At 50.3% G+C, this 15,878-nt stretch overlaps 1 protein-coding gene across 1 annotated transcript in view; it reads left to right on the top strand.

Annotated features, from left to right (window-relative positions):
• Positions 1 to 234: 234 nt before the first annotated feature.
• The window catches only part of LOC311509598 (uncharacterized protein), a gene marked incomplete at its 5' end in the record, with an annotated part of 20,063 nt that continues 4,419 nt past the window's right edge, over positions 235 to 15,878 (top strand). Inside the window, 18 exons of the mRNA XM_084574829.1 lie at positions 235 to 316; positions 585 to 779; positions 1,073 to 1,239; positions 1,320 to 1,348; positions 2,508 to 2,560; positions 3,153 to 6,022; positions 6,101 to 6,262; positions 6,723 to 6,781; positions 6,858 to 6,878; positions 7,226 to 7,479; positions 7,707 to 7,768; positions 7,892 to 8,168; positions 8,450 to 10,203; positions 10,274 to 10,493; positions 11,562 to 11,772; positions 11,847 to 12,035; positions 12,120 to 12,348; positions 15,209 to 15,288. Coding sequence (XP_084430955.1) covers positions 235 to 316; positions 585 to 779; positions 1,073 to 1,239; positions 1,320 to 1,348; positions 2,508 to 2,560; positions 3,153 to 6,022; positions 6,101 to 6,262; positions 6,723 to 6,781; positions 6,858 to 6,878; positions 7,226 to 7,479; positions 7,707 to 7,768; positions 7,892 to 8,168; positions 8,450 to 10,203; positions 10,274 to 10,493; positions 11,562 to 11,772; positions 11,847 to 12,035; positions 12,120 to 12,348; positions 15,209 to 15,288 — 6,914 coding nt within the window. The remainder of the gene's footprint in view (positions 317 to 584; positions 780 to 1,072; positions 1,240 to 1,319; positions 1,349 to 2,507; positions 2,561 to 3,152; positions 6,023 to 6,100; positions 6,263 to 6,722; positions 6,782 to 6,857; positions 6,879 to 7,225; positions 7,480 to 7,706; positions 7,769 to 7,891; positions 8,169 to 8,449; positions 10,204 to 10,273; positions 10,494 to 11,561; positions 11,773 to 11,846; positions 12,036 to 12,119; positions 12,349 to 15,208; positions 15,289 to 15,878) is intronic.

The raw sequence follows: 15,878 nt of genomic DNA, 5'->3' as shown, positions 1-15,878 counted from the left end.
TTCTTGGTTTCTGGTTCTAGTTCCTATTTCCTAGTTCCCGGTGCCCGGTGCCCGGTCCCCTCCCGTGGCGATGAGCCGTCTGGTTGGACCAGGCTCCTCCTCAGCCTGTGACACTGATCCAGACCAGCAGCAGGATTAGACGGAACAAATGGGATTAGAGCAAAGAGGAGAAATCTCCATCTGCTCCGTCACTCGGCCGTGGACCCGGTGGATGGAGGAGCACAGAGAGGAGTCATGGCTGGACACGGAGGAGGGAGGCTGCCGCTGTGGACGCTGGGGGCCCTGCTGCTGTCGGGGGTCGTGTTCCTGGAGACAGGTAGGACCGGTTCTAAACCATCTGGGTTCTAGCTCGATGGAGACGGTTAACGGTTTGGTTCTTCCTTGGGTTAGGGACCCGGGTCACAGCAAAGTTCTCTGGTTCTAGTTCTTGATTTCTAAAGACTGACAGACTGATCCAGACCACGTAACGATCTGGTCCAGCTAAAACCAGTCTGGTTCTTTGTCTTCATGAAAGATCTCGTTCGCTGAATGGATGATTTTCAGAATAAAAGCCTCTTCAACAGTAAACTTAACCACCTCCTCAGAGGCCTCTGATGATTGGACGCTGGGACTGGAGGAGCGTGATGATTGGACCCTGGGTCTGGAGGAGCGTGGAGGACCGGTGTCGGTTCTGACCCGGAGACGAAGGAACGTCCTGTTCCCCAGCGGAGTGAAGCTCTGCTCTCAGGAGACGCTGGACCAGGCCGTTGCCAACCACCTCAGCTACTTCCACCTCAGAGGTACGTTAGGGTCCACCTGAGTCCTCAGGGGTCAGAGGTCACCACACACTGAAGACACTTTTAAGTTCCTCTCCAGGTTGTTCTCTAGTGGAACCGGGAACTTTCTGAGTAGCTCAGACGTTGAGAGAAAACTCAAAGTCTGCTCCAGCCCTACCAGGCCACTAGGGGGTGCAGAGGAACGTAGCATCACATTAGCATTAGCTAACATTGAGGCTAGCACACAGATGTTAGCATGTAGCTACGACCGGGGCGTCGTGGACTCTTACTCATAACATGAAGGTGTGTTTGTCCAGTGTGTCAGGAGACCGTCTGGGAGGCCTTCAAGATCTTCTGGGACCGGCTGCCGGAGCGGGACGAGTACCAGGACTGGGTGGGTCGCTGCATGGACGGGACCGTCAGCGCCGTGGACATGGGCGTCTTCTTCAGCCAATCAGAGGAGCACGACCGCCTGATCAGGAGCGTGAGTTCTCGCTCCCATAAACAAAGGTTCTACGTTCCTCAAACAAAATTCAAACATTAACTCCTGTCTCTTTATCCCAGAGAGTCGCCATGACGACGGCCATCAACAGGTGAGTCAACACCTGCTGGAGTCACATGACCCCATAAAAAATAGATTTAGTGACGCGTCCACACTCAGGATCTTTTTCTCTTTGAAAACCTTCATTCACACCGACACATTAACATGCTAACTTATTAGCGAAAAGGCTAATCAGGGAGAATAAGATTCTTTGACGCCGAGCTAACATCAAGCTAACGTCAAGCTAACGTCTTGTTGAGTCTGGTGGTTGTTTTCACACCTGTGCTGTGTTTCATCACCTGCTGCAGTGTCCCCGTCACCTCAGGCCCTCCTCCCTGCAGGTAGGCTACGCCCCCAGAGCTGGGCTGGACCTCTCAGTATAAAACAGTCAACATGCTACATGCTAAGTGTTTAGCATTCAGACTAAGTGTCCATATGATGCAGAAAAGATGCTTGTTGCGGGATAGCTTTAGCTTGCTAACATACATACTGCTGCTGTGTTGAGCGAACACTAAAGTGCTACACATTAGCATGCTAGTTTTAGCCTGCTAACATACAGAATGTTGCTGTGTTGAGGAAAAACTAAAGTGCTTCGTATTAGCATGCCAACACATTAACCTGCTAACAAGCAGATTGTTTCTGTGTTAAGCTCAAGTGCTAATCATTAGCCTGCTAACACATTAGTCTGCTAACAAGCTGATTGTTTCTGCTGTGTTAAGAACAAGCCACAGTGCTACACATTAGCATGTTAACACTGAATGTTGCTCCATAGGATGCTACTTAAAGCATGGTACATGTAGCATAATCTCAGTCGTGAATGCTAGTGCGGCTAACTGCAGATATTAGCAGGTTAGCTCGTTGATGAAAACTCCAGGGCAGAAGCAGGAAGCCGAGCGTTGCCGCGCCGACGTCTTGTTTGTTTGTTTGTCTTGTTTCATTTTTTACAGCGCTCTGGTTTCAGTTAATTCTCGCTGTAAAAATGTCCCGGCTGCTCCGTCCTGAGTTTAAAGAGGAACACCAGATGTTTCACAGATGTTTTCTGTGAATAAAGAGTCAGGAAGTGATGGAGTCAGTGAAATCCTCCTAAAGTCGCTGCACGCTTTCATCTGCTTCGCTTTAGCACTCGGACATCACGAGACCCGAAAACAAGTTTAACCTCTTTTCTCTTCAAGGTTCTGGACTAAATATAAACTTCTGTCTCTGTCCCTCAGCTCTGAGGAGACCACCGTCCAGACCGGAGACTCAATAACCGAGACTCGTCCAGGTAAGATCTCTCCTGACCCAGACCACGTTAGACCATATCCTGGCCCAGTCCACATTAGACCATGTCCTGATCCGGAGCACAAAAGACCCACATGTCTCTGGTCTCACTGATGAAGAACCTTCGCGAGACGAGCTACGAGATCTGTTCACATTAGATCTGGTCTTTACTGGACTCAGAGTAAAGACCTCGTAATGACCTGAGTAATGAACTAAAATATATTAAAGCTAAGCTAACGCTAACGGACGAGGGAATTAATAACTATTAACACATGTAACTGTGCAGTTACATTGGGGGTGGTGTTGGTTGATCCAGACATGAAGGACCAGCTGATGCAGGTCTTGATGGACCCGTCTCAATCCGTCCTGTGAGAGGACGGCGTGGTTCCCGTCAGCGCTCTGAGAATAGATCACTAAGCCTATTTACAGGCAGCAGTCTGGTCAGTGGACTGAGCTACTGCAGGACAACCACCAGGGTCAGCGGAGGGGGAGGGCAGAGGCCTTCAGATGCTGTCCCGACAAAAACCAAATGCTGGTTCTCAGTGTAACTTCAGAATAAAAGCTTCTTTCTCACTGTCTCCTGCTTTCTGTTTCAGAGGAGGACGCCACCGTCTTCAACCAGGACGACCTTCCTCCTACCGCTCCACCCTCCGTGGCTTTGACCGTTGACCCTGCTGCTGGTGTCCCGCCAGAGGACGCTATAGACGTCCAGGAAACAGGTGCTGAGGTTTTAATTGTTGGGGAGGACAATGATGAGGAAGAGAAAACCGTCCCAAACTCCCCAGAGGACGTCGAGGTCCTTCAGCGCACCCCTGAAGACGTGGATGTACCTGGATCTGAAGTTATCCTGGAAAGCCAGGGGCCGCCGCCGGAGGTCATCACCACAGACGCTGCTGTTGCGGTTCTTCATGAAATATCCACCACTCTAGTGACAGAGGCAGTGACGGTGGAAGAGGTTCCTTCGGAGGTTCCTTCGGAGGTCGTGTCCTCGCGTATCCCTGAGACGACCGTCAAAGCCTTTGTGGTCCCAGACAACTTTGTGGACATCAGCTCAGACGTCTCATTGACTGATGAGATGCGACAACAAGCACCTGGATTAGAAGTTCTCCAAAAACCTGAAGGTGAAGCACATGTTCCAGCTATAGAACCTCCTTCAGAGGTTCCTTCAGAAGTTGTGACGGAGCAAATAACTGAGACGGCCATCTTTGTGGCCTCAGAAACTCCACACAACTCTCTGGACATCAGCTCAGACGTCTCGTTGACCAGTGAAACGTTACCACAAGCACCTGGATCAGAAGATCTTGGAGAACCTGAAGGTGATATAGATGTTCCAGCAGTAGAACCTCCTTCAGAAGCTGCTGTTAGTCCAGATGAAAACAGTGTCAGCTCAGAGGAAACTCCAGCTGTGTTTGTGAAAATCAATCCAGAAGAAGAGGCTGAAATATTCATCAACGTGACTCCAGAATTAGAACCCGTCTCAGAAACAGAACCTCCATCTCAGGCCTCGGTTCTGATGACTGCAAATGAGACAGAAGACACAGGAGACGAGGACGTCACTTCAGGTCCGACTCTGATCTCGCCAGACAAGGAGGAGGTCGACGTGGAACATCAAGATGTTTCTGAAGATGGAACTGAAGAAGAGCCAGTAAATGGAATGGACACTGGACCTGCAGAAGAAGAACCACACGAGGAAGCAGAGGCAGAACCTCCAGAAGATGTCACAACAGAAGAAGAAGAACCACCTGAAGCTGTAATAGAAGTAGAAGTCCTCAAAGAACAGCCAATAAAGAAACCAGGGGAGCCAGGAGAACCAGTTAAAGAAGAAGGAAATACAACAGCACCACCAACAGAACCTCCAGAAGAAGGAAGCAAACCCAGAGGAGAACCAGAACCTAAAGTAGAACTCCAACCAGGAGAAGACCCGAAAGAGGAAACCAAACTCAAAGAGGAAACAGAACCTTCAACAGTACATGAACCAGAACCTGGAGATGACCTTAGGGAAGAAACCCAACCCAGAGGAGAACCAGAACCTGCAGTAGAAACCCATCATGAACCTGAACCTGGAGAAGACTTTAAAGAAGAAACCCAACCCAGAGGAGAACCAGAACCTGCAGTAGAAACCCATCATGAACCTGAACCTGGAGAAGACTTTAAAGAAGAAACCCAACCCAGAGGAGAACCAGAACCTGCCGTAGAAACCCATCATGAACCTGAACCTGGAGAAGACTTTAAAGAAGAAACCCAACCCAGAGGAGAACCAGGACCTGAAGTAGAAACCCATCATGAACCTGAACCTGGAGAAGACTTTAAAGAAGAAATCCAACCCAGAGGAGAACCAGAACCTGAAGTAGAAACCCATCATGAACCTGAACCAGGAGAAGACCCTAGAGAAGAAACCAAACCCAGAGGAGAACCAGAACCTGCAGTAGAAACCCATCATGAACCTGAACCTGGAGAACACTTTAAAGAAGAAACCCAACCCAGAGGAGAACCAGAACCTGCAGTAGAAACCCATCATGAACCTGAACCTGGAGAAGACTTTAAAGAAGAAACCAAACCCAGAGGAGAACCAGAACCTGAAGTAGAAACCCATCATGAACCTGAACCTGGAGAAGACTTTAAAGAAGAAACCAAACCCAGAGGAGAACCATCACATGGACCTGAACCTGAGGAACCCATTGAAGAACTTGAGTCAACAGAACCAACACTAGAACCTGTAGGAGAACTTGCAGAAAGGGAGGAACCAGCAGGAGGATCTGTAAAGGAAGCAGAAGAACATATAGAACATGATGAGTTTGAAACAGATCTTGTTCCAATATCTGCTGATAAAACACCAGGAGCAACGTCCGAGGAGGAGATCACTCCTGTTGTTGTCGTCGTCCCAGAAGATGTGGAGGTTTTACTGCCGAGGACTGAGGAGGAAGAGGAGGACACATCTGGACCTCCGGTAGCAACAGAACCTCCACCAGAAACCACAGAGGACACCTCTGAAGAACCTGAGGCTCCGAGTCAAACATTTCCAGAAGTTCAGACTGTCGCTTCCGAGAAGCTTCCAGCTGAGGACAACCACGAGGAGGACCTCGAGGAGGACCATGGGGAGGACCATGGGGAGGACTACGAGGAGGACCATGGGGAGGACGTCGAGGAGGACCACGGGGAGGACCACAGGGAGGACCAGGGGGAGGACCAGGGGGAGGACCACGGGGAGGACCACGGGGAGGACTACGGGGAGGACCATGGGGAGGACCACGGGGAGGACCATGGGGAGGATGGTGTCCTGGTTCCTGAAGTCACTGCTCTGGTTATTGAGGAGGCCACAACCAGTTCCTCTCTGGAGACCACAACCAAATATGTGGTGGAGTACAACAATGGCAACTTCCCCGACCTGACGGAGACGCCGCACGAAGTCGACGACAACCTTCTGGGAAACAACGGCTTCGACTCAGAAGATGAGCAGGAGAACTCGGTAAGGTCTGGACGAGGTCGCATCCACCGACACCAGCTGATACCAAACTGATTCATGTTCTTCCCCCCAAACGTTCAGATCGGAAACGAGATAGACGCCACCCTGCTGCGGCCCCCGAGGCCCCTGAAGGACCAGGTGGTGGAGCTGAGCCTGAAGCTGAGATCAGAAACCTACAACAACGCCCTGAGAGACCCGAGCAGCTCCGAGTACCAGCAGCTGGCCCGGCGCTTCTCACGCAGGGTGAGTTTGACTCAGTTTCCACATCCTGTTTCGGATCCTTCCTCTCTGACTCCACCAGACTCCGCCGGTGGTTTCCCCACAAACCTGCAGACTCAGCAGCTTGGCTCCGCTTTAAAGGTCTGGTTTCTATACGAGGCTCCAAGGCAGAACCTGAGCCGGAGAAGGGTGAACGGAGAACACCAGGGCTGACTCACCCTCACGTAGGGGAGAGGTTTTCAGGCGCCGCTCCACAGCAGTGACGCAGGAAGTGGGTTTATAGGCGGCTCGTTAATGAGACGACAATAAATCATCTTTGGAGGGAAGGATCGTAGAGTTTAGTTTTCTGTTTCCAACGCTGCAGCAAGAAGCTCGAACTAGAAACAAGCTCAGATGTCTCAAATGTCTGTTTCCTGAGGAGTTTAATGAACGTGGACATGTGGACATGTGGACACGTGAGACTCACTGGTTTTGTTCTGAACAGATTGAAGACGCCTTCGAGAGGCTGCCGGGTTTCAAGAACATCCACATCGTCGAGTTCAGGTAAAGTCTCGGCCGACCTTTTTTGAACCCAGTTCTGTCTTCTCCATGTTCTCATGTGTTGTCTCGTTTGTTTCAGGCCTCAGAAGGACCTGGAGCGGTAAGTGTTCCTGGTTCTTCATCTCTCTGCAGAGAGTCACATGACCTTAAAGTCTGTCGCAGTAAATAACGTCTCTGCTGCTTCGCTGCTCTAATTTCCTCTTAATGTCCTTAACAATAGTCAATCAGCTCTTAAGTTGGGATAAGTCGTTCGCTGTCCGCCGGCCACCTGCAGCCCTGCAGGATTATCACCAACACGTTCGCTGTCAACCTGAACTCTGTCAACCAGAGGGTCGACAGTTCTCTTTATTAAATTAACCTGAGACATTTAAACCTCCATATTTCATTAAAGCTGTTAACCTCTAGCTCTACGAGTCCTCTCACAGTTTACTGCTCCGGTCCCATCAGGGGTTTGGTGGTCCTGGTGAACTACGCCATCGTCCTGGAGGTGGACGGCGGCGGGGTCGCCAACGACACGCTGGACTTCATCTCGCTGCAGAACAACCTGGTGGAGAAGAACTTCCCTGGCGCCGCCGAGCAGCCCACCGTCGTCTACACCATCACCGACTTCCGCAACTACATCACCGAGGCGCTGCACAAAGACAACTTCATGACCAACGGCAGCCTGGAGACGCAGGCCGACCCGCTGCAGCTGGAGAACGGTACCGTGCCCCTCACAGATGATTTATTTATTAACTGAAGTTTATTTAAGGTTCCAAATATCAAAGAAACTAAAATCAAGGAAAAAGGTTCTGACTCGTGTAGATCCAGATATTTCCACCAACGAGGACCCGGTTCAAATGACTTTAAACTATTTTTTAATAATAACAGATTTTTATGGGTCGGTTTGGAAAAGTTCCATCTGAACTGACCTTGTTTCTTTTTGCAGCAGAGAATCTGTTGCCTTCTGGGAAACCGACGAGCCGACCGGCCGACGCCTATGACAACATGGTGAGTCAAAACGAAAAGGACGATTCGTCACTTTTGTCCCAGCTGAAAGAAAACTGGATTTTAGGTTTACTGATGTCAGCAGAGGATGAAGTTTGGTGTGTGTGGATTCTCTTCTGTTCTCAGGATAACGTCCTGGCTGCAGAGAAGCCTCCCGACGCCCCGAGCCACGAGGCGCACGGCGGCGACGTTTTCCTGAAGAAGGACGACTTCCTGTTCGACCCCTTCGACCAATGGAAAGGTCCGCAGAGCGAGTCGGCGGGCGAGAACGACGTCCTCCTGTTCGACGAGAGCACGGCTCCTCCGCCGGACGCCGAGTTCCCCAAGAAGACCTTCGACCTGGAGCCAGCGACTCCAGACAGTAAGCTACCGAAACTTTTACAAAATGTTCAAACCTGGAGCTGAGAACTGGATCACGGAACAGATACGGAGCTTGTCACAGGGAGAGATAACAACCTGTAAACAACATCAACATTCTCTTTGTTTTAGTGCAAAGAAGAACAAGTACATCATTTAATCAACTATCCTTCTACAGTTTAGTTCTGGTCTCGGTGTCTCAGAGCGCCTGAGTGGACAGTTATTGTCTTCTGTGTAACTTTTGGATTGAACCCTCTGGCAGGTCTGTAGTTTGACACCCGTCCTCTAGTTTGAGATTTGACCTCCTTTTGTTTCTCTGCTTTACAGATAATGTAAATATTGAAGACGAGGGATTTCTGGTCAGTAACGCTCTCAGCACCGGCAGCGAGAACCCCAGAGATGACCACATAGCTGGTCCGACTCGAACGACCACTGAGGTCTCTCTAGATGATGGATCCGGTTCTGGTTTCTCTGGAGACGGTCAGGGTACAGATCTCTGGTCCTGGCAGACTTCAGTGGCTTCTGGCGAGGTTTATAAGGAGAGGGAAGGCGGCCTGGAGGGGCTGCCTCCACCAGACCTAGAGGAGGAGGAGGACAGTGACGAGGACGAGACACCAACCGCTGAGAAAGATTTGGTTTCACCGGGAGTTACAGAGGCTGACATGTCTTGGACGACACGTCCTGCTTTTGAAGAACCATTTCAGGACGGACGCATTGAGGAACCTTTTCTGGATCTGGTCCTGATAACGCCGCACATCAGCACTGATCCCCGCTACTCCACCACGACCCAGGCGCCTGTGTTCTTGCCCAGAGGAACCCTGACTGTTGAGCTTTCTGTGCAGACAGTGGAAGCGTCCGGCGTCTATGGCGACTACTCCCTGACTGAGCCTCATGCGCTCACGTTACCGGTCACAGATTCTCCTGAACCTGAAGCTTGGACTCGGGAGGCCCCTGTTTCTGCAGGACTGACAGATTCTGTTGTCAATCTTCAGGAAATCTCTGCAGAGATGGAAGAAACTACAGACGCATTAATAGAACGTCCAGTAGCTGGAGCTGCATCTGAATCAGTAGCAGATGTTCCTGAGGTTGAAGTCTCTGATGCAGATGTTCCATCAAGCCCAGAGCTTCCTACCTTTGTGGAGGTACAGGCGGTCACAGTCAGTGAATTCGGCTTTGGTACGACCAAGGAGGAGTTGACACAACTCCAGGAAGTCACGCATAAACCTAAACTGCCGCTAGGAACAAATGACCACGAAGCCATTGAGATTTTAGAAGAGCTACACATTGGCACAACTGCAACTACAACAACGTTGCCGCCAACGGTTAAAGTCCTGGATGAGGACCTGGTTGTGGATGAGTTCATGGTGGTCACTGCGACGACCGCCGCTCCGATCCTGACCACGTCTACGAGTTCAGACCGCGCTATCGACGCTCAACTCTCACCTGAAAAAGACTCGCCGTTCACTCGAGTGTCGGATTCAGTTCCGGAGGATGAAGATCTGGTTCACCATGAGCACCCAAACCACGAGGAGGTCAGCGAAGTTCCAATAAGCTCTCCGTCCTCAGAGGTTCCTCCATCTCCAGAAGTTCCTCAGTCTTCAGCGGTTCCTCCATCTTCAGAGGTTCTTCCATCAAGACCTGAAGTGTTAAACAAAACTGTAGGTGCACCAACTGATGCAGCAGAAACGTCTCCAGGTTCTACGGAAGACTCGAGCTTGATAGAGCCTTTGGGAGGCGACGGCAGCAGCCTCCAAACACCAACCCCCTCCCTACTAAATCCCGATGACGGCAGTCCTGGGACAGAGCTCCAACCTTTTGAACGCGGTTTCTCCGACGTCCCGAGCATCGACGTCAGCTTCGATGTGTTTCAGTACGGCGGCATAGCGACCGAAGGTGACACCAGCGGCTTCTCCAGTGGAGCCCAGGGGTCGGACCTGGAGGCCATTGCACTGCCAACCCGACCTGGCAGAGCTCTGACGGTCTTCTTCAGCTTGAGGGTGACCAACATGGCGTTCTCCATGGACCTCTTCAACAAAAGCTCCCCAGAGTACAAGGCCCTGGAGCAACGTTTCCTACAACTGGTGAGAACTCAGAGAATAAAACCTCTTAGCTTCACCAGATTCACGCTCCTAACTCGCCTTCGTCTTTCAGCTGGTTCCGTACCTGCAGTCCAACCTGAACAACTTCCAGAACCTGGAGATCCTCAACTTCAGAAACGGCAGCATTGTGGTGAACAGCAGGATGAGGTTCGGTAAACCGGTTCCCAAAGAGGTCACCAATGTCATCTACCTGATCCTGGAGGACTTCGCCAACACCGCCTACCAAACCATGAACCTGGCCATCGACAAGTACTCTCTGGATGTGGAATCAGGTAAAAGTCACATCTGACTCTTTGGTTCTGGTTTTCTTTGCGCTGATGTAAAGGTGAAGGTTAAACTTTTAATAATTCATAATGACAGCTCAGCTGCTGCCTCAGTTTGTGTCTGCAGCGACTTAAGCAGCTCGGACGGTCTTCACCTGTCAGGACTGATCTAAAACCCCAGATAATCTGTCTGGGAGGGACCTGATCTGACTCACCTTGATGAATCAACATCACAGCGTCTGTCTGAGCCCACGTAGTCTGGTTCTTTAGACCAGACGTCTCGTTCTTGTCCTAAAATGTGACATAGACGAGACGTTGATGAGGTGTTTGCTGCCCCCATGAGGCCAGAAACAGAATTGTAATAAAGCTTGGTGGCAGCGGTCACGTGGTTGAGAACCCGTATCAGCGCGGTGAGCAACATGTTGTTGTTGCAGCAGATTTTCGGATTGATTTGTAAAGACGGAGATTTTCTGTGGTGTTGTCTGAGGAATGACTCCATCTTCCCTCCATCTCTGCTGAGCTGCAGGGCGTTAATCTGTCTGAGCCAATCAGAGGAGCTCCTGACAGCCTGGTAGTCCTAATCCACAGCAGTGAGTCACCGTGGACTCAATAATCAGTTTACTCCTCAGCCTCCTCACTGTCCCCTGGAACCAGGTTTTCCATTGCACAAGCACTCGGTCAGTGTTATACCGGCTGGACTCGGTCGTCACGAGTCCAAATCTGAAACAAGGGCGACTTCCCCAACGACCCGTGGTTGATCAGAGACTCCAGACGCCAAGACCTCCAAACTAGTCATGTGGGTTTCAGACATTCCTGATGAAAACCTAAACTCCTCCTGGGGCACATTAAGACATATATTAGACCTCCTGACTTTGAGTCCCTCCAACATCGAGGCCTGGACTCTAGATAGATAGATAGATACTTTATTGATCCCGAGGGAAATTCAAGAAACTCCAGTAGAGCTCTGGAGCTCCCTCTGGTACCTGGTATCAAGATGTTGGTGGATCAGACTGGTTCCAGTAGGTCTCTCTGAACGGTGTCCTCCTTCGTTCTCGTCTTCCTCTGGTTCTTCTGCAGGAGACCGGGCCGACCCCTGTAAGTTCCAGGCGTGTAACGAGTTCTCCAGGTGTATGGTGAACCGGTGGTCCGGCGAGGCCGAGTGCGTGTGCGACGCCGGGTATCTGAGCGTGGACGGCCTGCCGTGTCAGAGCGTCTGCGAGGTGCAACACGACTTCTGCCTCAACGACGGAAAATGTGACATCATCCCCGGGAAGGGGGCCATCTGCAGGTGGGAGGAGGTTTTACACAGGAGCATGTCAGGGGTTCTGGCATTAGCCGCTAACACTGTGTCCCTCGCTACAGGTGTCGGGTTGGAGAGAACTGGTGGTATCGCGGCGAGCACTGCGAGGAGTACGTCTCTGAGCCTTTGGTGGTCGGCATCGCCATCGCCTCGGTGGCTGGTTTCCTGCTGGTGGCGGCGGGGATCATCTTCTTCCTGGCGAGGACGCTGCGAGAGCAGTACGACGGGGAGGACACCGAGGACCCACTACGGTGACCTTAAAAGAAAGCACTAGAACCAGAACCGTTTATAAAAATACATTCACTTTAAAGTTTGTCCTCCTTGTTGTCCTCCAGGCGAGGAGACAGTGTCCCGACGCTGGAGCGAGCCACTAAGTTCAACCCCATGTTTGAGAGTGACCCGGTGACCGCCCAGTACTACCGTCGCTATGACGACCAGGTGCCCAAGTACTACCACCGCCGCAACCCGGACCTACCTCCATACAGTAGCTCGGACGGCGCCTCCAAAGACCTCAGCAGTGACGAGATAAGGAACATCTACCAGAACACGACGCTCAGCAGAGAGGTAGTTACCGGCCTCCGTCACTTCATCCTGACCAGACCAGACTATTAGACCTGATCAGACCAGACTATTAGACCTGATCAGACCAGACTATTAGACCTGATCAGACCAGACTATTAGACCAGATCAGACCAGACTGTGAAACTAGCTCAGGCCAGACCAGACCAGACTATTAGACCTGATCAGACCACACTATTAGACCAGACCAGACCAGACTATTAGACCAGATCAGACCAGACTGTGAAACTAGCTCAGGCCAGACCAGACCAGACTATTAGACCTGATCAGACCAGACTATTAGACCAGATCAGACCAGACTATTAGACCAGATCAGACCAGACTGTGAAACTAGCTCAGGCCAGACCAGACCAGACTATTAGACCTGATCAGACCAGACTATTAGACCAGATCAGACCAGACTATTAGACCAGATCAGACCAGACTGTGAAACTAGCTCAGGCCAGACCAGACCAGACTATTAGACCTGATCAGACCAGACTATTAGACCAGACCAGACCAGACTATTAGACCTGATCAGACCAGACTATTAGACCAGACCAGACCAGACTGTGAAACTAGCTCAGGCCAGACCAGACTGTCAGACCAGACTGTGAAACTAGATCAGACCAGACCAGACCAGACTATTAGACCTGATCAGACCAGACTATCAGACCAGACTATTAGACCTGATCAGACCAGACTATTAGACCAGACTATTAGACCTGATCAGACCAGACTATTAGACCAGACTGTCTGACCAGACTATGAAACTAGATCAGACCAGACCAGACCAGACTATTAGACCTGATCAGACCAGACTATTAGACCAGACCAGACCAGACTATTAGACCTGATCAGACCAGACTATTAGACCTGATCAGACCAGACTGTGAAACTGGATCAGGCCAGACTATTAGACCAGACCAGACTGTGAAACTAGATCAGGCCAGACTATTAGACCAGACCAGACTATGAAACTAGATCAGACCAGACCAGAACAGACTATTAGACCTGATCAGACCAGACTATTAGACCTCATCAGACCAGACTATTAGACCAGACCAGACCAGACTATTAGACCAGACTATTAGACCTGATCAGACCAGACTATTAGACCAGACTATTAGACCTGATCAGACCAGACTATTAGACCAGACCAGACTATTAGACCTGATCAGACCAGACTATTAGACCTGATCAGACCAGACTGTGAAACTAGATCAGGCCAGACTATTAGACCAGACCAGACTGTGAAACTGGATCAGGCCAGGCTATTAGACCAGACCAGACTATGAAACTAGATCAGACCAGACCAGACCAGACTATTAGACCTGATCAGACCAGACTATTAGACCTGATCAGACCAGACTATTAGACCTGATCAGACCAGACTATGAAACTAGATCAGACCAGACCAGACCAGACTATTAGACCTGATCAGACCAGACTATTAGACCTGATCAGACCAGACTATGAAACTAGATCAGACCAGACCAGACCAGACTATTAGACCTGATCAGACCAGACTGTGAAACTAGATCAGGCCAGACTATTAGACCAGACCAGACTGTGAAACTAGATCAGGCCAGACTATTAGACCAGACCAGACTGTGAAACTAGATCAGACCAGACCAGACCAGACTATTAGACCTGATCAGACCAGACTATTAGACCTGATCAGACCAGACTGTGAAACGAGATCAGGCCAGACTATTAGACCAGACCAGACTATGAAACTAGATCAGACCAGACCAGACCAGACTATTAGACCTGATCAGACCAGACTATTAGACCTGATCAGACCAGACTATTAGACCTGATCAGACCAGACTATGAAACTCGATCAGGCCAGACCAGACCAGACTATTAGACCTGATCAGACCAGACTATTAGACCTGATCAGACCAGACTATGAAACTCGATCAGGCCAGACCAGACCAGACTATTAGACCAGATCAGACCAGACTATTAGACCTGATCAGACCAGACTATTAGACCTGATCGGACCAGACTGTGAAACTAGATCAGGCCAGACCAGACCAGACTATTAGACCTGATCAGACCAGACTGTGAAACTCGATCAGGCCAGACCAGACCAGACTATTAGACCTGATCAGACCAGACTATTAGACCTGATCAGACCAGACTATTAGACCAGACTATTAGACCAGACTATTAGACCAGACTATTAGACCAGACTGTGAAACTCGATCAGGCCAGATCAGACCAGACTATCTAGTTTTACCAGTAGGTGGCGCCAGCATCAAAACAAGATTCATCAGAGAAAACCTTTACCATCTTAGTCTTGATAAATCTTGTTTTGTGTAGTTTGGACCAGGGGCCTTAGTTTGGACCAGGGGCCTTAGTTTGGACCAGGGGCCTTAGTTTGGACCACAGGCCTTAGTTTGGACACCCCTGGTCTAGGCTCTGAGTGTTGCCACGTCTTATTGGCTCAGAGGTTGGTGCTCTCTGCAGGACGTCCAGATGTAGACGTTTGTACGACTCTATTATAATTCCTCCTGACTGTAAACATGTTTCCTCTGTCCTCTGTCCTCTGACCTCTGTCTTCTGTCCTCTGACCTCTGTCCTCTGTCTTCTGTCTTCTGTCCTCTGTCTTCTGTCCTCTGTCCTCTGTCTTCTGTCCTCTGACCTCTGTCCTCTGTCCTCTGTCCTCTGACCTCTGACCTCTGACCTCTGTCTTCTGTCCTCTGACCTCTGTCCTCTGTCTTCTGTCTTCTGTCCTCTGTCTTCTGTCCTCTGTCCTCTGTCTTCTGTCCTCTGACCTCTGTCCTCTGTCCTCTGACCTCTGACCTCTGTCCTCTGTCTTCTGTCTTCTGACTTCTGTCCTCTGTCCTCTGTGCAGGAGATCCAGGAGCGTCTGAGGATCATTGAGTTGTGTTCCAGGGATCAACACTTTGCAGATTTTGTACGACAGACTCAAGTGTGAGTTTAGTCAGTTTCACTCATCCTTCCTTCCTTCCTTCCTTCCTTCCATCCTTCCTTCCTTCCATCCTTCCATCCATCCTTCCTTCCTTCCATCCTTCCTTCCATCCATCCTTCCATCCTTCCTTCCTTCCATCCTTCCTTCCTTCCATCCTTCCTTCCTTCCTTCCATCCTTCCTTCCTTCCTTCCTTACATCCTTCCTTCCATCCATCCTTCCATCCTTCCTTCCTTCCATCCTTCCTTCCTTCCATCCTTCCTTCCTTCCTTCCTTCCACCCTTCCTTCCTTCCTTCCATCCTTCCATCCTTCCATCCTTCCTTCCTTCCATCCTTCCTTCCTTCCATCCTTCCTTCCATCCTTCCTTCCTTCCATCCTTCCATCCATCCTTCCTTCCATCCATCCTTCCTTCCATCCTTCCTTCCATCCATCCATCCTTCCTTCCTTCCTTCCTTCCATCCATCCATCCTTCCATCCTTCCTTCCATCCATCCATCCTTCCTTCCTTCCTTCCTTCCATCCTTCCATCCTTCCATCCTTCCTTCCATCCTTCCATCCATCCATCCATCCTTCCATCCTTCCATCCATCCTTCC

This window comes from Chelon labrosus, assembly GCF_963514085.1.
Source record: "Chelon labrosus genome assembly, chromosome: 24".
NCBI classification, from domain to species: domain Eukaryota; kingdom Metazoa; phylum Chordata; class Actinopteri; order Mugiliformes; family Mugilidae; genus Chelon; species Chelon labrosus.
Note: the sequence above shows the minus strand (reverse complement) of the source record. Positions and strands in the feature narration are given on the sequence as shown.